This window comes from Mobula birostris, chromosome 2, assembly GCF_030028105.1.
Source record: "Mobula birostris isolate sMobBir1 chromosome 2, sMobBir1.hap1, whole genome shotgun sequence".
Classification (NCBI taxonomy): domain Eukaryota; kingdom Metazoa; phylum Chordata; class Chondrichthyes; order Myliobatiformes; family Myliobatidae; genus Mobula; species Mobula birostris.
The window spans coordinates 9,836,627-9,860,798 of NC_092371.1; the positions used below are offsets into that span (position 1 = coordinate 9,836,627).

General features: G+C 53.6%; 1 protein-coding gene across 1 annotated transcript in view; it reads left to right on the forward strand.

Annotated features, from left to right (window-relative positions):
• Positions 1-21,689, forward strand: part of LOC140212045 (protein ENTREP3-like) — a 28,090-nt gene extending 6,401 nt beyond the window's left edge. Inside the window, exons 2-12 of the mRNA XM_072282494.1 lie at positions 1,920-1,976; positions 3,005-3,115; positions 3,591-3,731; positions 5,143-5,250; positions 5,592-5,752; positions 5,845-5,944; positions 6,227-6,311; positions 6,441-6,908; positions 11,362-11,421; positions 15,289-15,590; positions 18,823-21,689. Of these exons, the coding sequence (XP_072138595.1) occupies positions 1,920-1,976; positions 3,005-3,115; positions 3,591-3,731; positions 5,143-5,250; positions 5,592-5,752; positions 5,845-5,944; positions 6,227-6,311; positions 6,441-6,908; positions 11,362-11,421; positions 15,289-15,590; positions 18,823-19,008 (1,779 nt within the window). The 3' untranslated portion in view covers positions 19,009-21,689. The remainder of the gene's footprint in view (positions 1-1,919; positions 1,977-3,004; positions 3,116-3,590; positions 3,732-5,142; positions 5,251-5,591; positions 5,753-5,844; positions 5,945-6,226; positions 6,312-6,440; positions 6,909-11,361; positions 11,422-15,288; positions 15,591-18,822) is intronic.
• The last annotated feature ends 2,483 nt before the right edge of the window (positions 21,690-24,172 follow it).

Here is a 24,172-nt window from a genome sequence, read left to right on the forward strand (position 1 = left end):
ACCCCCCCCTTACTAATCAAAAAACTTTCAAGCTCCGCTGTAAAGATACCCAATGAAGTGGTCTCCGCAGCTGCCTGTGGCAATGAATTCCACTGACTTACCACTCCCGGCCTGAAGAAATTCCTCCTCATCTCCGTTCTAAATCGATGCCCCTCTATTCACGGTATTGGGGGTAAGGTATTGGTGTGGGTGGAGAGTTGGTTAGCAGACAGGAAGCAAAGAGTGGGAATAAACGGCACCTTTTCAGAATGGCAGGCGGTGACTAGTGGGGTACCGCAAGGCTCAGTGCTGGGACCCCAGTTGTTTACAATATATATTAATGACTTGGATGAGGGAATTAAATGCAGCATCTCCAAGTTTGCGGATGACACGAAGCTGGGTGGCAGTGTTAGCTGTGAGGAGGATGCTAAGAGGATGCAGGGTGACTTGGATAGGTTGGGTGAGTGGGCAAATTCATGGCAGATGCAATTTAATGTGGATAAATGTGAAGTTATCCACTTTGGTGGCAAAAATAGGAAAACAGATTATTATCTGAATGGTGGCCGATTAGGAAAAGGGGAGGTGCAACGAGACCTGGGTGTCATTATACACCAGTCATTGAAAGTGGGCGTGCAGGTATAGCAGGCGGTGAAAAAGGCGAATGGTATGCTGGCATTTATAGCGAGAGGATTCGAGTACAGGAGCAGGGAGGTACTACTGCAGTTGTACAAGGCCTTGGTGAGACCACACCTGAAGTATTGTGTGCGGTTTTGGTCCCCTAATCTGAGGAAAGACATCCTTGCCATAGAGGGAGTACAAAGAAGGTTCACCAGATTGATTCCTGGGATGGCAGGACTTTCATATGAAGAAAGACTGGATGAACTAGGCTTGTACTCGTTGGAATTTAGAAGATTGAGGGGGGATCTGATTGAAACGTATAAAATCCTAAAGGGATTGGACAGGCTAGATGCAGGAAGATTGTTCCCGATGTTGGGGAAGTCCAGAACAAGGGGTCACAGTTTGAGAACAGAGGGGAAGCCTTTTAGGACCGAGATTAGGAAAAACTTCTTCATACAGACAGTGGTGAATCTGTGGAATTCTCTGCCACAGGAAACAGTTGAGGCCAGTTCATTGGCTATATTTAAGAGGGAGTTATATATGGCCCTTGTGGCTACGGGGATCAGGGGGTATGGAGGGAAGGCTGGGGCGGGGTTCTGAGTTGGATGATCAGCCATGATGATAATAAATGGCGATGCAGGCTCGAAGGGCCGAATGGTCTACTCCTGCACCTATTTTCTATGTTTCTATTCCGAGGAAACACCCATACTGTCTAAGCCTTTCAATATTCGATAGATTTCTCTGAGATCTCCCCCCACCACCCCCACCCTTCATTCCTCTAAACTTCAGCGAGTAAATGTCCATCAAACGCCCCTCATACATTAACCCTTTCATTCCCGGAAGGGGCCGAAAACTGCTGATAATCCTCCAAGCGCAGTCTGACCAGAGCCTTATTTAGCCCCCAGCGTGACATCCTTGCTTTCGCATTCCAGTCCTCTCGAAATGAATGACAACATCGTGTTTACCTTCCTGACCCAACTTGCGACTTTAGGGAATCCTGCACAAGGACTGCCAAGTCCCCCTGCTCATCTGATTTGTGAATCTCCCCCGTCCGGTTCCACTCATGCCCCCCCAATCCGTGGTCGTCACCGTAGGTACCACTAAACACCTCCTCTTCCTACTCATCACAGAACGTTCCTGCACGCTGCTGCCCAGCCTGCTGAGTCTCGTTGACACAGGTTTGGGGAGGGGACGTAGTCTGGGTTCCTGAAACCCAGAGCTAGGGTGCTGGGGATAGGGGCGGGGTCGCTCCAACAACCCCAGCTCTCGTTGGTTACGTTTTCCTGGTGCCCGTTACCAATTATCTTCCTTCCTGCCGGCAGGTGCTGTTAGCGGGGTTGATTGGAGTCATTTCCTGGAAGAGGCCGCTCTCCCTGGTGGTAGGTGAAGGCCCCCTCTCTCACCCCTGTACATTTCTGACTCTCCCATACCTCTCTCCCCTTCTCCCACACTTTCCTCGTCTACCACTACCCTCCCACCTCAACTTGTACCCTACCACTCATCCCTCCTCCTAACCTCACTCCCTTCTCACCCCTAACCCCTTCGTCCCAACATCTCGCCCTCATTCTCATCCTCCCCTCTATCCACCCCCCCCCCAACATCCTCCTTGCTCCCTCACTCGTCACGGCCCTGGGGGTGTTGGTCTGTTTCGGGGCATTGGGACTCCATTTGGTATCTGAATTCCACCCGGACACCGAATTGATGGACCCTCCACCCTAATTCTGCCCATCCCTCTCTTCCCCCTAACCACACTCTCCACCCCTCCAACGTGGGGCAAGGAGTTCCATTCGCGGCCCACAGACGCGGTGGGTGGGACACAGATAACATTTTGCGGGGGGCGTGATGAGATGTTGGGTGAGTGAATGGGGGCTGCGAGAGTCGGGGAGGAGTGAATGGGCGTGGGAAGGAATGAAATGGCGTTTCGGAAGGTGGGGGAGTGAATGGGGGTTTCGGGAGGTGGGGGAGTGAATGGGGGTTTCGGGGGGGTGGGGGAGTGAATTGGGGTTTCGGGGGGGTGGGGGAGTGAATTGGGGTTTCGGGAGGTGGGGGAGTGAGTGGGGGTTTCGGGGGGTGGGGGAGTGAATGGGGGTTTCGGGGGGTGGGGGAGTGAATGGGGGTTTCGGGAGGTGAGGGAGTGAATGGGGGGTTTCGGGGGGTGGTGGAGTGAATTGGGGTTTCGGGGGGGGTGGGGGAGTGAATTGGGGTTTCGGGAGGTGAGGGAGTGAATGGGGGTTTCGGGGGGTGGGGGAGTGAATGGGGGTTTCGGGGGGTGGGGTAGTGAATGGGGATCTCGGGAGGTGGGAACTGGAGTTCAGGTGGTGGGGACGAGTGAGTGGGAGTTCGAGGCGGGAGGAGTGGATGTGGGTTCGGGTAGTTGGGAGGAGATGACTCTGAATGTGTGTCCCAGGTGACGTTCTTCACCCTGCTGTCGGTGGTGTGTGTGATGTTGAGTTTGGCCGGTTCCATCCTCTCCTGTCAGAACGCTCAGACCGTGAAAGCCCTGGAGGCTTGTCAGATGGTGAGAGTGGAAAGGGATGGGGAGGGGAGGCGAAGGGGTAGTGGGGGGGGGCAGGGGAGGAGAGAAGGAAACGTGGGAAGGCGTATGTCAGGGATGGGGCACGTGTAGGGGTAGGGGTGAGAGGGAGAGGGAATGGGCAATAAGGAGGAGGGGGAGGTGTGAGGGAGGGGAAGTGGAATTGCGGGGAGGGGTGGATGGGGAGGGGAAGGGGAGGTGGGGATTAAAGGGGAAGAGGGAGGTAGAAGGGGAGAGCGGGAAGAGGAAGGGGGGAGAGGATATGGGGCGGTTTGGGGAGGGAAGGAACGCGGGAGAGGGCGACTGTTAAAGAGCAAGGGACGGCGACAGGCCGGGGGAGGTGAGGAAGATGGGATGAGAGTTTTGGAAATGGAGGGAAGGGGATGACAAGTGTGGGCGGCCCATTGCTGGGCAGCATTTAATATTTAATCGCTCCCGTCCCGTCCTGTCCCCTGCCCAGATCGGCTTCAAGAGGGAGGGGCTGTGTATGTGCTGTGACCGGGTGACCCACCGCGAACGACCCAAGCTCTGCGGCGCCCTCGGGGAGCTGCTTAAACTGCACCACTTCCAGGACTGCAAGACGGTCCGAATGGCCCTGAAGGTGAGGGTGCCGTCCGGGGGGGGGGGTGAGAAGAAGTGTCCGTTCGAGACAGGGGAGGGGGGAAGAATCTGATGTCCGGCATAGAGGGGGGAGGGGACTGACGACCCAGCACCGGGGACGGGGAGGAAATGGGTCTGACCACGCAGGAAGGGGGGTGGCGGGGGGGGGGGGAGAAAGAGGTCCGAAATGGAGGGGGAGGGGGACTAACCGTCTGAGACGGGGAGGGGGGAGGGTTGAGAGGATTAACTATCCTGGACAGGGGAGGGGGTGGTGTCTGAGGTCGGGGACAGAGGAGTAAGATCTCTGACCATGCGGGACGGGGAAGGGGGTTACAAGAACAAATGAGCAGGGGTGTGGATTGAACACCCCAGGACAAAGATTTCGGTGATTCATTTTGTATTGTCACATACAAAGACTGAGGGAGTGTCACACTGTCAGAGGGACAGTAAATAAAAACACTCAGATCATTCCGTACATAACCACATCGATGTAGTAAAGGGGAAACAGAAGGCAGAATAGAGTGTTACAGTTGCAGAGAACTTCCCAAGAGATAGACTGGGAGATTAAGAATTCACCTTTGAGTCAGAAGCGGCCCTCGAACCTGGCGGTGGAGGCATCCAGGCTTTGGTATCGTCCGCCCATTGGGAGAGAGGGGACAGAGAGAATGCCGGGGATCGGTGGGATTCTCGATTGTGTTGGCCACTTTACCGAGGCAGTGAGCAGTGTAGACAGAGTCCACGGAAGGGAGGCTGCTTTCCGTGATGTGTCCACAACTCTGCGGTTCATTGTTTGCGGTCGCGGGGCAGAACGGTGGCCACACCAACCGGAGACGCATCCAGGCACGATGCTCTCCATGGTGCGTCGCTATCAACTGGCCATCAGGGGGTCAGCCCCCTGAGAAAACAGAGGTGTGGGTGAGCTTTCTTGGTCACGACGTCTCCGTGGCTGGACTGGGACAGGCGATTGTTCGGTGGAAGCTCCCAACGCACCTGAACTCGGTAACCGTTAATACGGACGGACGAGCACTCCGCCCCGCTTCCTGACACCTCTGACGCTGAGGGAGGAGATTGTTGTCCCGACACCAAGAGAACGGTTAGCTTAATTTGTCCAGTGTACTGTACGTCGACAGTCCGAGGATGCGATGGGGGCAGCCCGCCACAACTTACCCTGACCGTACACCTCTGGAATGTGTGGGGGCGAGTGGGGAGAACGTACAAACGCATTACAGACAGCGGCAGAAGTTGAACCCTTTTCGCTGCCCATTCCACCGCGCACCGTAGGCTGCGCGGACCGCCGCCGCTCAGAGGAATGTCGGACAAGGCAGGTGACGGGGGCTGCTGGCCGGGAATGGGTGTGGGTGTGATTTCTGAGGGTGCAGTAACGGGACCTCTCCCTGTGCCCGACCCTCTAGGACCTGTTGTTCAGTGTGTGTGGCCTGAGCATCCTCTCCACCATCATCTGCACTCTCTCCACGGTCATCTGCTGCATCCAGATGTTCGCGGTCGACGTGCTGCATATTGTGAGTGTCCCCGGGGTGGGGTCGAGGGGTGGGTGGGATAGAGGAAGTAAGGAATGAGAGACTGGGGGAGGAAGAAAGGGGGAGAGAGGGAGAGGGAAGGTGTGGGAGGGAGGGATAGAGGCAGTGAGGAATGAGACGGGGGAGGGAGAAATGGGGAGAGGGGAGAGGGAAGGTATGGGCAGGGGGAGTGAGTGGAGGGAGAGACAGGGAAGAGGTTCACTCAGCCCTCATCTTTGTCTGGTCTGGGGGATCCTGCTGTGCGGGTAGAGACGGAAGGAGAGGCAAGGCAAGTCAAGTCCGGGGGGCGGGCGTCGAGTGCTGACCGTCTCCTGTTCCGACAGCTGGTTCCGCAGAGGCCGAGGTCCCTAAATCCGGAGTGTCCCTCGCCCCAGGAGAACTTCCTGCGGAACATTTCTGACCCGGACGAGTTCGTGCCGCCGGTCCCCCCTCCTCCCTACTACCCGCCGGAGTATACCTGCAGCTCGGAGACCGACGCGCAGAGGTAGGCTCCCTCGGCAGCTTCTTCCGGACGGGGCGGAGATCGTCCCCACCATCCCATCACGCACCTCACCCCCCCTCTCCCTCCTCTTGCAGTATCACCTACAACGGCTCGATGGGGAGTCCGGTGCCCCTCTACCCCAGCGACTTCCCTCCTCCCTATGAGACGGTGATCAGACACGGAACAACCAGCCAGGTAGGTGGAAGGGGTGAGGAGGGGTAAGAGTTCTGGGGGAGGGTCCAACATTGTATCAGGCAGACTGCTGACTGCCCCTTTCTCTCTCTCCCCTCTCATTCTCCCTCCCTTCCATCTTCCCTACAACATTCTCCCCTTCCGGCACTCTTCCTCCCCTTCCCCTACCCCCTCACCTCTCCACCCTCACCACCTCCCCCTCTCACCCCACTTCTCTCACTCTCCTACTGTTCGTCCACCTCCTCTCCCCATCCCACCCCTCCCTCATTCCCCCCACCCCCACAGACGACGGACTTTGATCACCAACTCACTGAGATCTCCAACTCCAGTTTCTGTGAGCAAATTCTCTCCACAGCTTTCAGCGGAGAAGGTAACCCGACCCCCCACCCCTCTGACCTGAACGCCCCCAACTTTGCTGCACCCCTTCCCCTCATCGGGTCGCGGGGCCTCCCACCACCGGCCCTAACCACCCTCTTCTTACACCCCACCCCCGCCCCAGGTTCCATAGACAGCGGTTCCCTTATGATGTCCGAGATCATCGACATCCCAGACGACAGCAGCTGCTCCGAGGACTCGTGCCTAATGGGAGTGGGAGGGTTGCGGCCGGCACCTGGGATGGGGACTAATCCATGCCCGGTCAGCGCCAGCCCCTGCGGCCGCAGCCGGCGTTCCTTCTCCTGCAGCACCCCGCAGCACCACAGCCCCGGGCTCGGGCCTCCTTCCGACCAGGACGGGCTCACCCGTAGCTGCCTGAGGCTGGAGACGGCCGGCTCCCCGGCTCCAAACGAGGACAGGCTGCGAGAGCGGCCGGACGCCCACGGGCTGGGAGTGGCCGATGCCAGCCCCGCCGCCCGGCGCCGCAGGCACAGTGAACAGTCCCGGCCGCCCACTCCAGCCGCCAGTCTGCAGTCGACGCGAGTCACCAGGTCCAACAGCGACCCCGGAATCTTCGTGCCGGGGGATGCGGGTAAGTGATGAAGAAGGGGAGGGGCAGAGGGCGGGGCTGGCCGGTGGGTAGGGAAGGGGCGGGACCGGGTAGGAGAGGCCGAATGACCGGAGACCGGAGAAAGGGGGAGGGGCAGGAGCAGGAGGCGGGGCTGGGAACAAGTTTTGGAGGGGGGAGGGGGGAGGGGGAGGGGGGAGGGGGAAAGGGGAGGAGGAGAGGGGGAAGGGGGAGGAGGAGAGGGGGAAGGGGGAGGAGGAGAGGGAGAAGGGGGAGGAGGAGAGGGGGAAGGGGGAGGAGGAGAGGGGGAAGGGGGAGGAGGAGGGGAGGAGAGGGGGGAAGGGGGAAGGGGAAGGGGAAGGGGGAAGGGGAAGGGGGAGGGGGAAGGGGAGGGGGGAGGGGGGAGGGGGGAAGGGGGGGAGGGGGAAGGGGGGAGGGGGAGGGGGAAGGGGGAAGGGGGGAGGGGGAAGGGGGAAGGGGGGAGGGGGAAGGGGGGAGGGGGGAGGGGGAGGGGGAGGGGGGAGGGGGGAGGGGGAAGGGGGGAGGGGGGAGGGGGGAGGGGGGAGGGGGAAGGGGGGAGGGGGGAGGGGGAAGGGGGGAGGGGGGAGGGGAAGGGGGAGGGGGAAGGGGGAGGGGAAGGGGAAGGGGAGGGGGGAAGGGGAGGGGGAGGGGGGAAGGGGAGGGGGAGGGGGAAGGGGAGGGGAAGGGGGAAGGGGAAGGGGGGAGGGGGAGGGGGAAGGGGAAGGGGGGAGGGGGAGGGGGGAGGGGGGAGGGGGGAGGGGGAGGGGGATGGGGAGGGGGGAAGGGGAGGGGGAAGGGGAGGGGGAGGGGGAAGGGGAAGGGGAGGGGGGAAGGGGAAGGGGAGGGGGGAGGGGGAGGGGGAAGGGGAGGGGGGAGGGGGAGGGGGAAGGGGGAAGGGGGAAGGGGAGGGGGAAAGGGGAGGGGAGAGAGGGGGAAGGGGGAAGGGGGAGGGGGGAGGGGGGAGGGAGGAGGGGAGGGGGAGGAGGGGAGGAGGGGAGGGGGGGAGGGAAGGAGGGGAGGGGGAGGAGGGGAGGAGGGGAGGGGGGAGGAGAGGGGGAGGGGAGGAGGGAGGAGGGGGAGGGGAGGAGGGAGGAGGGGGAGGGGAGGAGGGGAGGGGAGGGGAGGGGAGGGGAGGGGAGGGGAGGGGAGGGGAGGGGAGGGGAGAGGGGAGGGGAGGGGTAGAGGAGCGGAAAGAAAGGGGCAAGGCAAGGCAAGTGGTGGGGCTGGAGGGTAGGTTAGCTGGGTTGGGACGAGATAGGGGGGCGCAATTGGAAGGTCGGGGTTAGGCAGGGCAGGGACGGTGGGGTGAGGGGAGTCAGAGAACGGGTTTGAAGGGAGGGGTGGGGTTGGGTCGAGGACTGTTTGAAAAGTGCGGGTCCAGATGAAGGGTGGGGTTGAGGAGGGGCCAGGATGGAGTCGGGGTGGGACATAGTAGGGGCGGAGCAAACGAGGGAGTGGGGCGTGACCAGGATGGGCGCAGGTGATTTTCGCGCAGCGGGCATTCCGGAGCTGGGGACAGGACTTGAGGAGGAGTTACGGGACGAGGGCGGAGCCATGTGAGCGTTGCCTTCCCTCGGCCTGCAGGGGGCGCTCCGGGAAGGGGCTGGGCTCCAGAATCGGTCCGCTAGCGCCTGCGGTGTCTACACCTGTCACTGTATCGTGACAGGCAACTGTTTACATAGAAAAGTATAGTGTGATTTGAGCTGACACAAACAGCATATTTCACCGTGTGCTTCAATGTCCATGTGACAAATAAAGCTAATCTTATTATCATCACGTGCACAGTGAAAAACTTTTGCACGTTATCCATACAGATCAATTCTTCAAAAGCATTTCAAAGGAAAGCAACAGCAGAATAAAATGTTGCAGTTACAGAGAAAGTTCAGTGCAGGCAGACAATAAGGTACAAGGGCCACGGCCAGGGAGATTGTCAAAGATTTAAGGGTTCATTTTTTTTTATCAAAGTGTGTATCCATATAGAACTTTGAAATTTGTCTTCTCCAAATAGCCACAAAACAAAGAAAGAACACAAAAGGCATTTAGAGAGAAACATCAACCCCACCCCCCTCCCGGCACAAAAAAATATCCTGATCATCAACCCCCAAACCCCCTCCCCCTGCACAAAACCCGACAGGAAAATCGGCCCTCAAAAACAACCCCTCCCCGCAAAAAAAAATTAATGTATCATCAACCCCTAAACACAACGCAATGGAAAAGCACAGAATATAGAAACCAAGGGTCTGAATAAGTCCGGAAAGGTCCACGATCCATCAACGCAGAACCACGATACCACGCTATGATACCAACTGACATTCATTGAAAGGGAGGGGCACCACACGAGGCAGAGAGGCATACCCGTACCCGCTGCCACAGAGATACGCTGCTCGCAAACGCCATCTCTGGCAGCGAGCAAGAGCAAGGCAGTCGGGACTGGAACTCTTGGCCGCCTTCCCCATTCGCCTCGATGTCTCAACCTTGTCCAATGCTTTAATGTGAGGTCAGGAGTCTACCTTGCCACACTAGGGGACCGTTCAATAATAGGAGTCGTTTCTTCTTTTTTCTGTTTTTTACCTCTTTTTTTTAGGTAAGGGTATGTTACCGAGGGAAGGGTTAAGGGGAGGGGGAGGGTAGATATTATTCTATGTAATTAAATTTGAAAATTGAATTTAAAAATTTACAAAAAGAAATAGGAGCCGTACTTGAGCCTGGTGTTACGTGCTTTGAAGCTTTTGTATCTTCTTGCCGATGGGAGAGGGAATTTCTGGGGTGGGTGGGGTCTTTGATTCTGCTGGCTGCCTAACTGAGATAGCGGGAAGAGTAGACAGAGTCCACAGAGGGGAGGCTGGTTTCTGTGATGTGCTGAGCTGTGTCCACAACTCTCTGCGGTTTCTTATGGTCACGGGCTGAATACACACGTGGACACAAGAGTCGAACTCACTGTCACGTACACAAGTCCGTGTACGCACAGGTGTATTGTGAAACTTTCAGCAGCATCACAGGCACATCATAAACAGCACGCACAAGAAAAAGCATCAATTAAACAGAAATCAACGTTCAAAGTAAATTTATTATCTACAACCCTGAGATTCATTTTCTTGTGGGCATACGCAATAAATCCAACATTCATAACAGAAAGACCACCCCAAACAACAGGAATTCTGCAGATGCTGGAAGTTCAAGCAGCACACTTCAAAGTTGCTGGTGAACGCAGCAGGCCAGGCAGCATCTCTAGGAAGAGGTGCAGTCGACGTTTCAGGCCGAGACCCTTCGTCAGGACTAACTGAAGGAAGAGTTAGTAAGAGATTTGAAAGACCACCCCAACTTGGGCGGAAGGCAACAAATTGAGCAAATTCAAAAAGAATAATAAGTAAGCATTAAATATTGAGAACATGAGGTGAGGAGTCCTCGAAAGTTAGTCCTTGGGTTGTGGGAGCATTTCAATTTATGGGTTAAGTGAAGTTATCTCATTTGGTTCAAGAATTGGTGGTTATGGGGTAATGACTGTTCCTGAACCTGGCTCCTGTACCTTCTTGTGCATTCTTTACAGAATTAGAATAAAAATAAGCCCAAGGTCCATGCAGACAGCCTTTTGAAGGAAATCAGTGGATCAAGCAGCTTCTGTGGGAATTGCTGATGTTTTGATTTGAAACCCTGTGTCAGGACTGAGAATGGAGAGGGGGAGGTAGCCGGCACAGGGAAGAGAGGAGGTGTTGTGAGACAGGGCTATGGGCGACTGGAAGACCATGGAGGGGTGAAAGATGGTGGGCACGTGGTGCAATGGAGGAGAAAGGGATGAACTTGGGAGACAGTGGCAATTGGATGAGCGATGAAGGCACAGGAGAGAGAGAGAGAGATAGCAGATGCAGGGAGGTGGCAGAAGGGAGTGTGAAGATAGCAAACAGCTGCTGGAGAGAGATAAGAAGCAACAGTAAGTGCTGTCAGCGCTGGACTTTGATATGTAAAGGGAGTGAAAGGGTCAAGTTCATGGTCAGGGCCACACATACACAGGGTACAAATGCAGCAGCATAGTGCATTACAAAGACAAACAAGTTATATAAGCTTAGGGCAGCACGGTAGCTTCGCAGTTAGCACAATCGCTTTACAATTTCTGCTGCCCTCTGCAAGGAGTTTGTATGTTTTCCTCGTAACCGTGTAGGTTTCTTCCAGGTGCTCTGGTTTCCTCCAACAGTATGGGTTAAGGTTAGTAATTGTGGGCTTTCTACATTGGCACTGGAAGCACAGTGACACTTGCAGGCTGCCCCCAGCGCATCCTCGAACTGTGTTGATTGTCGATGTGAATGACCCATTTCACTTTACGTATGGTTCAATGTAGATGTGACAAATAGTGTCCCCTTGTGCTCTGAGGGTGTCTGGGACCAGTAGATGGCTGGGGGGGGTGGTGGTGGTGGTAATGAGAACATATTGCTTCAATAAACCATTCTTGATTTATTTCCAGATGTAACCATGAGGTCAAAAACTCCAGAGGACGTCACATCTCAGACTTCAACCGACACAGGTAAGACTGGTCTCGGGATTCTGGGGTCCCTTGCATCCCCCATCTCTGGGCACTGAACCACCCCACCAGCAGTGCCCCAAACCCCCCTCCTCCAAGGTCCTGACATCTACAGAGAATACCTACCTGGACAAATCCTGAACTCTTCTGACAGCAACAGGGAGGATCAGTAAGAGTGACAGGGTGGATGTAATATCATCACACAGCAGAAACACAGGCCATACAGCCCATCTAGTCCACTTCAACCAGTGGGCACCCAACTGTATTAATCCCATCCAGCAACACCTGGGCTGTACCCTGCTCTGCCTTGTTTAATCAAGTGTTTGCTTTCCAACAATCCCGTCCTCCTTTTCTTAAATCTGTGTCCTTCAGTTTTATTTCCCTTTGATCTGGGGAGTATTTTCCTGCAGTCTACTCTATCTATCTGTGCGTGGCCAAGTGGTTAGGACGTTGGGCTCGTGATCTGAAGGTTGTGGGTTCGAGTCTCAGCCACCCAGCTGAAAATGCTGGGGGTTAACTTCACGATAGACTGGCGTCCTATCCGGGGGGGGGGAGTCTCGTACTCTCAGTCGCTTCGCGCCACAGAAACCGGCATAAAGACCGGCCTGATGGGCCACAAGGCTCGGGACAGACTTTAACTTTAACCCCTCTTCTCTTTATGTACGTTGGACATGTCTTCCCTTAATCTCCTCTGCTCCAGGAAGAAGAGACACACCCTCTGTGATTTCTCATTGTAACTGAACAGTTCCATCCCAGGCAACATCTTGGTGAATTTCTTCTTTTTTAAACATTTGACCACTTGGCCCCAGTCCGCTCTGTCATTCAATCTCATCTCAACCCCACTCTCCTGCCTTCTCCCCATAAACTTTGATGACGCCCTAACTAATCAAGAACCTATCAATCCCTGCTTTAAGCACACCCAGCAACTTGGCCTCCACAGCCGCCTGTGGCGATGAATTCCACAGATTCACCACCCTCTAGCTAAAGAAATTCCTCCTCGTCCCTGTTCTATAGGGATGTCGGGTGGTGATGAGGTGCATTCTTGACCCACTGCAGTCCATGAGGGGTGGGCGGATCCACAGGGAGAGAGATCCAGGGTTTTGATCCATTGACAGTGAAGAAACGAGGAAACAAGCATATATTTCCAAGTCAGTGTATCATGTGACTTGGAGGTCAGCTTCCCTGTCCTTGTCACTCCAGTTGGTAGGGGTGGTGGATTTGTTAAGTGCAGCCTCAGGAGTCTCAGTGAGCTGCAGCAGTACATACTGTAGATTGTGTTCAGAGTTTATTGAGGGGTCAGGGTCAACCATGGTCATTACCTTCGGGCTGTCTATGTGATACGCAAGCCAGGGCAATACGATACGGAGAGCAAGCTGTTGCCTGTGCAGCAGGCTCCCCCTCACCATTCAAAAGAAGAGCAGAGACCGTCACAGTTTGGCACCAGTGGTGTCGAAGGAGCTGCCAGTCAGCGTTGAACTCAACGTAAGGGCTCAGGGACTCCAGCTCCCAGGCTTTCCCTTGGGGTTCACTCCCAAAGACCTCCCTATGAGTGGGTAAAGCTGCAAGGCAGCGGAGGTTTGAGATCAGAGTTTTCCTTCTCCTGGATCGGCTGTCAGCTATGCCTGATGAGCCCCATCTGCCCAAGGGCATCAGTAACACACCTTTGCCCCTTCTCCTGTAGTTCAAACAGTTCTGGCAGGCTCAACCGCCCCGTGTGAAGGTCAGGAGCTGTACTTGGTTGTCAGGTGAACGCAGCAGGCCAGGCCCCATCTATAGGATATATATATTTCTCCTTTGGCTCCTCCCACTTCCTCCAAACTAAAGGTGTAGCCATGGGCACCTGTATGGGTCCCAGCTATGCCTGCCTTTAGATTAGATTAGATTATGAGGACACGCAGTCCTCTTTTATTGTCATTTAGTAATGCATGCATTAAGAAATGATACAATATTCCTCCGGTGTGATATCACAAAACACAGGACAGACCAAGACTGAAGAACTGACAAAAAACACATAATTATAACATATAGTTACAACAGTGCAACAATACTGTCAGTTGATGAAGAACAGGCCATTAGCACGGTAAAAAAGTTCAAAGTCTCTCGAAAGTCCCACATCTCACGCAGATGGGAGAAGGAAGAAAACTCTCCCTGCCATGCCCGACACTGAGTCATCCGAAAACTTCGAGCTCCGACACTGAGCACCGAGCACCGAGCACCATCTCTGCCGAACACTTCGACCCCAGCCCCGGCCACCAGCAGCAGGCAAAGCCGAGGATCTCGGGGCCTTCCCTCCGGAGATTCTCGATCGCACAGTAGCAGCGGCAGCGAACCAGGCATTTCAGAAGTTTCTCCAGATGTTCCTCTGTGCTCTCACGGCTGTCTCCATCAAATCAGAATTGTCCACGGCCCCTATTTAACAAATACAATATCATTTCACCAGAGAGGCTGCGCACAGCGTGGCGCCGCCATCTTCTTTGTTGGCTTTGTGGAACAATCCATGTTCCAAGCCTATACTGGTATCTGTCCCCCACTTTTCCTTTGCTAAATTTCCCTATCGATGCTGCCAGGCCTGCTGCGTTCACCAGCAATTTTTGTGTGTGTTGCTAGAAATTCCAGCATCTGCAGATTTCCTCGTACTTGGTTGTCAGAGGTTATCTGAGATGCACGCCATCATAAGGAGTATTTAATAGGCAGCGGGAGCTAATCCCCATTACCTATCTGGATCTGACAACCTTAAGGAACCAATGGATTTAATATTGTCAAGGAATTCCTCCTCACCTCAGTTGTAAAGTGACCAGGTTCACCAGGACACTCCTTGGGCTGGAGGGTGCGAGCTATAAGGAGAGGGTGGACAAACCTGGGTTGTTTTCTCTGGAGGGTAAGTGGAGACCTGGTAGAAGTTTATAAGTTATTGGAGGCATTGTCAGGATGGACAGTCAGAACCTTTTCCCTCGGGCCAGCCCAGGAGTTGGGTTGGGAGACCAAACGGAGATTTCAGACATGAGCTCAGGCAGGGTACGAGGGAAAGAGTCGCTCGCACCAGCTTCACAGACACGTGGGTACAGCTAGCGCATGGAATATGAATGAAACAAGGTGCCACAATAGTGTAGCAGTTAGCACGACTCTATTATAGCTCGATGCGTCCTGGAGTTCAGAGTTCGATTCTGGCACCATCCTCCCTGTGGAACACGTGCGTTTTCCCCGGGTGCTCCCGTTTCCTCCCACAGTCCAAAGGCGTACCGGATAGGTTAGTTAGTCATTTTAAATTTTCCCGCAACTAGGTTAGGATTAATCGGGTTTGTTGGAGTTAATCAAGTTTGTCAGGGGTTGCTGGATTGAAAGGCCAGAAGGGTTTACTCTGCCATTTATTACTAAATAAAGAAACAAAGAAATGTGGTGAAGAGAGAGAAGAGGAAAAAAGACGAGACTTGGGTGCAAAACAAGGTGTTCTGGAGGCCTGGATGTGAGCAATGGGGTTTCACTGGCAATCTTGTGTTTTTCTCAATAATCCGGCTGGGAATGCAGGCAGATTTGCTCCCCAAGGACTGGGAGGGGGCTGGAAATGAGGACTCACTCCCAAGCATGGGGGCAGAAGCAGGGAGGGGAGAGTATGTGAGGCCAAGATGTGGCTGGATGGCCGCAGGGGACAAAATCCAGAAGGCACCCTCCACCTCTCGATCAGGAGTTGGAGGGGAGTCACCACTGTCCCCAGGCTCTGTGCGGCCCACTATGGGCCTAAAGCCTGGGGCCTGGTTTCTGCAGGGTCCAGGAGGTGAGTTCAGGGAAGGAGTTGTGGTTGGAGAGCAGATCCTCACTAACTGGATGTACTCTTCCCCTCCCACCTACACCCCCCCCCTGTTCTCTCCACAGCCCCCTGCTCTGAAGCATGTCTGCTACCAGGATCGCGGCACGCCACCCCCGAGCTGCTGCGCCGGCTGGTGGGTTCCCGGCGCAGGCCGGCGGGCAAGGGGAAGGCACCGCGGGCGCTGTGCAAGGACGGCACCCGCTCGCTGGGTGACCTGAAGGTGTGCCGGGGCACCCGGGTGCTGGTGGCGCGCTTCCTGCAGCGCTCCAAGCGCAACCTGGCGGCGGAGCACGGCCCCGGGGACCCGGGCCCCGCAGCCGGCAAGCGGCGGCTCGACAGAGGCCGGGCGGGCAGCGGCTCCGAGCAGGTGAGCCTGGCTGGGAAACCAGGGTCGGGAGCCGGAGGGTGTTTAATAGGGTGGTGTGAAGCAGAGGTGGCGAACCCTGTGGCACACGTACAAAATGCTGGAAGAACACGGCAGGTCAGGCTGCATCTGTGGATGCTGCTCAATCCACTGAGTCCCTCCAGCAGATTGTGCGCTGCTCCAGATCCCGACGTTTGCAGTCTCTCATGTCACTGTATCACAGTACACTGAACAATAATAAACCAATTAGTAACACGCGAAAAAGTGCTGCAACAACTCAGCAGGTCAGGCAGCATCTGTGGAGATGAATAAACAGTCGACGGTCTGATGAAGGGTCCCGGCCTGAAACGCCGACTGTTTATTCATTTCCTAGAGGCTGCCCGACCTGCTGAGTTCCTCCAGCGTTTTGTGTGTGTTTCTCACGGTATCCAGCATCTGCAGAATCTCTTCTGCAGTGGCTCTCCTCGATTCTTTAAACCCCACCCATAATAAAAAGGTAGATAATGATTATCTTTACTGCTGAGTGAAGCAGTGAATTACTCCTTTTACAACCATGACAGTTTATGACGTTTTCACAGGAACTGTGTCATGCCGGCTGATTGGTTGCAGGGACATTTAAGACACAGGAGCAGAATTAGGCCATTCAGCCCATCGAGTCTGATCCAACATTCCATCGTCACTGATTCATTATCCTTCCCAACCCCATTTTCCGGCCTTCTCCCCGTAACCCTTGCTGATCAAAAACATACCAACCTCCACTTTAAATGACTTGGCCTCCACAGCCGTACGGGGCAATGAACCACCTGAAGAAATTCCTCCTCAGCTCTGTTCTAAAGGGGTGTCCTTATATTCTGAGGCTGTGCCCTCTGGTCCCACACTCCCCCACTATTGGAGATATCTTGCCCATGTCCACTCTATCTAGGCCTTTCGGTATTTGATGGGTTTCAGTGAGATTCCCCCGCCCCGCTTCCCATTCTTCTGAACTCCAGTGAGTACAGGCCCAGAGCCATCAAATGCTCCTCATACATTAACCCTTTCATTCCAGGCATCATTCTTGTAAACCTCCTCTGACCCTCTCCAAGCCAGCACATCCTTTCTCGGATATGGGGCGTGAAACTCCTCGCAATACTGCACAATCATCAGTAGACGATTCCCAGTGTGTGCCTCTCTCCTGAGGTTTGATTAAACATTCTGAAATACTCACAGACATGGTGTACGATCAGTATACATTAACATTACTATTGAGAAAGTATGCTAGATTTCAATTGTTCCTGTCAAAGTAATGCTGATAATTTTTGAATCATTTTTCTAAACTGCTTCAATTATTTAAAGGAAGAGGTACAGTCGACTTTTCGGGCCGGGCCCCCTTCTCTTTCTCCCCAGGCTTCCCATCCCATGATCCTCTCCCTTCTCCAGTTCTTAGATCCACCCCTCCCCTCTCGTCTTCTCCTATCATTTCAGATCTCCCCCTCCCACTTTCAAATCTCTTACTATCTCTTCTTTCAGTTAGCCCTGACGAAGGGTCTCGGCCTGAAACATCGACTGTACCTCTTCCCATAGATGCTGCCTGGCTTCACCAGCATTTTTTGTGTGTGTTGTTTGAATTTCCAGCATCTGCAGATTTCCTCGTGAATGCGTCAATTATTTAAATCTGTCTCTGTTACACTTTTATTAACAGTGAAACAATGAATTAATGTAAATAAGCAACAAGACTCATCCTTTTTCATTAAAAATGTCCATAATTATTGCTACTAATTCATTAATCAATGATATATAGATACATTATTGATTACAAAGAAAGTTACAGTGTCACAGTAGCATTACAAGTACACAGTTTATACAAATATTAGAAGAGAATTAAGAAAGAATAAAAAATAAGTTACCTGAAACAGCCACTTCCTCGGCTATAAGGCTGACTCACTATATAGCCTAATGGCCGAGGGTAAGAATGACTTCACGTGGTACAGTTTGGAGCAGTGCAGTTGCTTTAGTCTATTACTAAAAGTGCTCCTTCAGCCAAGGTGGCATGCAGAGGGTGAGAAATACTGTCCAGAATTGCCAGGATTTTCCATAGGGTCCTTTGTTCTATCACAGCCTCCGGTGTGTCCAATCTGACTCCTATAACAGAGCCAACCTTTCTATCAGTTTATTGAGCCTGTTGGCCTCACCCGTGTTGATGCCATTGCCCCAGCACACACCACAAAGCAGATTGTACTGGCAACAACACCCGTGTTGATGCCATTACCCCAGCACACACCACAAAGCAGATTGTACTGGCGACACACCCGTGTTGATGCCATTGCCCCAGCACACACCACAAAGCAGATTGTACTGGCGACAACAGATCAACAATGATGATCGTTGCTGAAAATTACCGTGGCGCACGAGAGAATTTGATAGATTATCGTCAACTTGGGCGCACAATCTTAAAAGGCTTCGCCACCCCTGGTGTCTGTCCCTGGAACTGTGTGATGGGATGGTGTAGGGGGAGTTTCACTCTGTGTCTGACCCCGGGAGTGTGTGATGGGATGGTGCAGAGGGAGCTTCACTCTGTGTCTGACCCCGGGAGTGTGTGATGGGACGGTGTAGAGGGAGTTTCACTCTGTGTCTGACCCCGGGAGTGTGTGATGGGACGGTGTAGAGGGAGTTTCACTCTGTGTCTGACCCCGGGAGTGTGTGATGGGACGGTGCAGAGGGAGCTTCACTCTGTGTCTGACTCCGGGAGTGTGTGATGGGACGGTGTAGAGGGAGCTTCACTCTGTGTCTGACCCCGGGAGTGTGTGATGAGACAGTGTAGGGGGAGCTTCACTCTGTGTCTGACCCCGGGAGTGTGTGATGGGACAGTGTGGAGGGACTTTCACTCTGTGTCTGACCCCGGGAGTGTGTGATGGGACAGTGTGGAGGGAGCTTCACTCTGTGTCTGACCCTGGGAGTGTGTGATCGGACGGTGTGGAGGGAACTTCACTCTGTGTCTGACCCCGGGAGTATGTGATGGGACAGTGTGGAGGGAGCTTCACTCTGTGTCTGACCCCAGGAGTGTGTGATGGGACAATGTAGAGGGAGCTTCACTCTGTGTCTGACCCCGGGAGTGTGTGATGGGACAGTGTGGAGGGAGCTTCACTCTGTGTCTGACCCGGGAGTGTGTGATGGGAGGGAGCTTCACTTGTGTTTCATATTCCCCCCCCACCCTGTTCCCCCCCCCCAATCCCTGGCTTGCCCCCACCTCTCCCCACAGGTATTCCGGAGCCTGGGAATAGCCAGCGGGAGGCAGCATCTGATGCACCAGGAAAGCCTCCACCTTCAGAGCTGTGGAGATATCAATTCCTCGGCCTCCAGCATGCACCGTCTCTTCTCGGCCGGCGCGCTGGAGGGCAGCCGCCCTCACAGTCTGATCGGCGTCTACCGGGAGACTGTCCTTTGATAGCTGCCCCCTCCCGGCACCTCACCGTCTCCTGTAATCCTGGGTGATGGGTGCTGGGTTGATCAACGAAGACTTGGAGGACATCTTCGCCCATGGCTTCCCAGCTGGGGATATGTTGTGGGAGGGAGTGGGATTTATAAATGGGGAGCTTCCTGCTGCTGGCTGCTCCCCTCTTCCCCCCCGAGTCCTCCATGATTGGACAGGGTGGGTGAGGGGTTTGGCCGACACTTTCCAGACCTGCATGATGCCCATGTAAATAGGGGAGGGTTTATACTCCAGACTGCTCACCGCTTGCCCCGGAAGGGGTATTTGAATGGGGGTGGGGGGGGTAATCTGAGACCCCGCTGGCTTGGGGTGGGTTTTGCTGGGGTAGCTTGCTGCAGGGTGGATGGGAGAAAGGGTGGGGTCAAGGGTCACTTCAATGCTTGGTGCTATTAGCCTGGCCGGGGTGTTAGGGTTTGCACAATGCATGCCATCTCTCTACGGGACCACCCAGTGGGGCGTTGGGGTCAACAGGGGTTGAGGGTCAGGACTGACCTCCGGAGACCCCTCCGGAGAATTGAGTGCTTTCCCCAGTCCGAGCATTGTTGGTGGGACAACTCCACTCTGTGTCTCACTCTTGACAGTCTGTGATGGGACAGTGTAGTACAGGGGTTCCCAATCTTTTTTATGCCACGGAGCCGATGGAGTTCATGGACCCCAGGTTGGAACACCGTGTGTGGAGGGAGCTTCACTCTCTATCTGACCCAGGAGTGTGTGACGGAGCAATGTGGAGGGAGCTTCACTCTCTGTCTGACCCATGGAGTGGTGTGGAGGGAGCTTCGTTCTCTATCTGATCCCAGGAGCGTATGATGGGACAATGTAGGGGGAGCTTCACTCTCTGTGTGACCCTGGGAGTGTGTGATGGGACAGTGTAGAGGGAGTTTGACTCTGTGTCTGACCCCGGGAGTGTGTGATGGGACAGTGTGGAGGAAGCTTCACTCTGTGTCTGACCCCGGGAGTGTGTGATGGGACAGTGTGGAGGGAGTTTCACTCTGTGTCTGATCCTGGGAATGCGTGATGGGACAGTGTAGAGGGAGCTTCACTCTGTGTCTGACCCCGGGAGTGTGTGATGGGACGGTGTAGAGGGAGCTTCACTCTGTGTCTGACCCCGGGAGTGTGTGATGGGACAGTGTAGAGGGAGTTTCACTCTGTGTCTGACTCTGGGAGTGTGTGATGGGACAGTGTAGAGGGAGTTTCACTCTGTGTCTGACTCTGGGAGTGTGTGATGGGACAGTGTAGAGGGAGTTTCACTCTGTGTCTGACCCCAGGAGTGTGTGATGGGACAGTGTAGAGGGAGTTTCACTCTGTGTCTGACCCCGGGAGTGTGTGATGGGACAGTGTAGAGGGAGTTTCACTCTGTGTCTGACCCTGGGAGTGTGTGTGATGGGACAGTGTAGAGGGAGTTTCACTCTGTGTCTGACCCTGGGAGTGTGTGATGGGACAGTGTAGAGGGAGTTTCACTCTGTGTCTGACCCTGGGAGTGTGTGATGGGACAGTGTAGAGGGAGTTTCACTCTGTGTCTGACCCTGGGAGTGTGTGATGGGACAGTGTAGAGGGAGTTTCACTCTGTGTCTGACCCTGGGAGTGTGTGATGGGACAGTGTAGAGGGAGTTAATCCCAGTGTTGAGTTTGGCTTTGTTGGAAAGTAATTATGTGCTGCCGTCCATAGCTGAATAGTTTACTGACCCCGACTACTCAGGTTTACATTTGAGGGTGAAGATCAGGTCGGGAAACGTTGATCAGCTGAGGGAAGAGCGGCTGGGTCTTTGAACATGGAGGGTGGGGGATCACTGTGGGGAATTGCTGGTCCTTTCTTACCGCCCCACCACACTCGATGTGGGGCACGAGGTCTCAGGCGGAACTGGGTGGCAGAAGGTGGAGAATAAAAGCATTGCGGAGACTGAGAATGTTGAAATAAATATATACAATAAATAAAACTTCTATATCTCTATATGATGCGTTGTCTCTGCCTCTGACTGCATTCATGTAGTGGTATTGGTTTATTCCCATGTAATTACTCTGTGGCCACCTTATTAGGCATCTTCAGTGCCTGACCAAGTGGTCACTGAGTGTACTGTATGTCTGTGGTCTTCTGCTGCTGTCGCCCATCCACTTCATGGTTTGTCATGTTGTCCATTCACAACATGTCCATTTCTGTGGCAGCCAGTGCTATCATGTTTGCTGTTGTGTGCTGGGGCAGCAGGCTGAGGGTAGCAGACACCAACAGAATCAACAAACTCATTCGTAAGGCCAGTGATGTTGTGGGGATGGAACTGGACTCTCTGACGGTGGTGTCTGAAAAGAGGATGCTGTGTAAGTTGCATGCCATCCTGGACAATGTCTCCCATCCACTACATAATGTACTGGTTGGGCACAGGAGTACATTCAGCCAGAGACTCATTCCACCGAGATGCAACACAGAGCGTCATAGGAAGTCATTCCTGCCTGTGGCCATCAAACTTTACAACTCCTTCCTTGGAGGGTCAGACACCCTGAGCCAATAGGCTGGTCCTGGACTCATTTCCTGGCATAATGTACACATTACTATTTAATTATTTATGGTTTTGTATTGCTATATTTATACTCTATTCTTGGTTGGTGCAACTGTAACGAAACCTAATTTCCCTCTGGATCAATAAAGTATGACTATGACTATGAAATGGTCATCTGCACACCACTGTTGTAACAAGTGGTTATTTGAGTTACTGTCACCTTCCTGTCAGCTTGAACCAGTCTGGCCATTCTCCCCTGACCCTTCTCAAAGTAAATTTATTATAAAAGTGCATCTACGCCAACAATGCGGTTCATTTTCCTGCGGGCGTACACAGTGAAACACATTGAAATCAATGAAAGGTCGCACCCAATAACAAACGTGCAGAAGACAGCAAACCATGCAAATGCAAAAAGGGGAAAAATTAAGCAATAAATATAAAGAACATGAGATGAAGAGTCTCTGAAAGTGAATCAATAGGTTGTGGGAACATTTCAATTTATCCCCAGTGGTTCAGGAGCCTGATGGTTGAGGGGTAATAACTGTTCCTGATCCTGGTGTTGTGGGTCCTGAGGCTCCTGGACCTCCTTCCTGATGGCAGCAGTGAGAAGAGAGCATGGTCTGGGTGGTGGGGTCCCCTGGTGATGGATGCTGCTTTCCTGTGACTGCCCCACTGTAGATGTGCTCAATAGTGGGGAGGGACGGACTGGGCCGCATCCACTAAGGTGAGTTCACCCACAGAACTGCCACTTTTTTCACACCATTCTCTGAACTGTAGAAACTGCTGTGGGTGAAAATCTCAGGAGATCAGCAGTTCCTGAGATGCTCAGACCACCCTGTCTGTCACCAACAATCATTCCGTGGTCAAAGTCACTTTGATCACGTTTCTTCAGCAGGCAGGGATCTTGACACCAACACCAGAGCACATCCTTTTGAAGTTTTACACCGGACCATCATACCAACCGAATGGTTGGCACAGTTCCAAACTCCACGACAGGGATGGGAGAGAGGATGTCTTCTACGAGTCAGTCAACAGAAAATGGCAAATTCCTGACTGACCTTCTCCGTAGACCCTGCCTCAGTAAACAAGCCCACTCCAGATTTCCTCGATTTTCCCTTCTCCCATCGGGTAGAAGATGCAATAGTTTGAAAACACACTCCACCAGGCTCAAGGACAGTCGGTAATTCACTGATCTTCAGCTCATACGGGGAAATGAGGAGGTGACAGACAGGAGCTGCGGGGAGATGGGCAGCCCTAAGTTGAAGTGGGTGACTGTCAGGAGGGGCAAGGGGGATAGGTAGCCAGTGCAGACTGCCCCTGTAGACACTCCCCTCAATAATAAGTATACTATTTTGGGGAGGGACGACCTATCAGGGGGAAGTTGCAGTGGCCAGGTTTCTGGCAGAGAGTCTGTCTCCGCAGCTCAGAAGGGAACGGGGGAGAAGAGGAGATCAGTAGTGTTAGGGGGATTCCAAAATTAGAGAAGCGGACGGCAGATTCTGTGGATGTGATAGAGATCCTTGGATGGTACGTGGCCTCCCAGGTGCCAGCGTGAGGGGTTGTCTCGGATCCGGTCCACAGCTTTCTAAAGGGGGAGGGTGAGCAGCCTGCGGTACGTATTGGCACCAATGACAGGGGTAGGAAAAAGGAGGAGGTCCTGAACAGGGAGCTGGAAAGCAGATCTTCCAGGGTGGTAATCTCCGGATTGTTCTCTGTGCCACATGCCAGTGAGGGTAAGAATAGGAAGATTTGGCAGGTGAGTGCATGGCTGAGGAACTGACGCAGGAGGCAGAGCCTCACACTTCCGGATCACTGGGATCTCTTCTCGGAAAGGTATGATCCGTACAAAAGGGGGCCCAATATCCTTGCAGGCAGGTTTGCTAGAGCTGTTGGGGAGGGTTTAAACCAATTTGGCAGGGGAATGGAAACCGGAGTGATAGGGCTGAGGATGGGGCAGTTGGTATACAACTAGAAGCAGTGTGCAGTGAGACTGTCAGGAAGGACAGGCTGATGATAGGGCAAAATTCCCATCAGTGGGATGAGTTAACGTGTAACAGGGGGCCAAAATCCAAAAGGGCGATGAATACAGTACTGAAGGTGTTGTATTTGAATGCACGTGGTATATGGAATAAGGCAGATGATCTTGTAGCTCAGTTAGAGATTGGCAGGTATGACATTGTGGGCATCACTGAATCATAGCTGAAAGAAGATCATAGTTGGGAGCTTAACATCCAAGGATACACATTAGATAGGCTGGTAGGCAAAGGGTGGAGTGGTTCTGTTGGTTAAAAAAAAAATGAGACGAAATCCTTAGAAAAAAGTGACATAAGATTGTAAGATATAGAATCCTTGCTGGCAGAGTTAAGGGTAAAAACATATGAGCAGTACCCAAGATGCAGGCTACAAATCACAATGGGAGATAGAAAAGGCACGTAAAAAGGGAAATATTGCAATAGTCATGGGGGGAGGGATTTCAAAATGCAGGTAGATTGGGAAAATCTGATTGATGCTGGATCCCAAGAGAGGGATGTGGAGTGCCCACAAATGGCTTTTTAGCGTAGCTTGTGGTTGAGCCCACTAGGGGAATGGTAATTCTGGATTGGGTGTTATGTAATGACTCAGATTTTGTT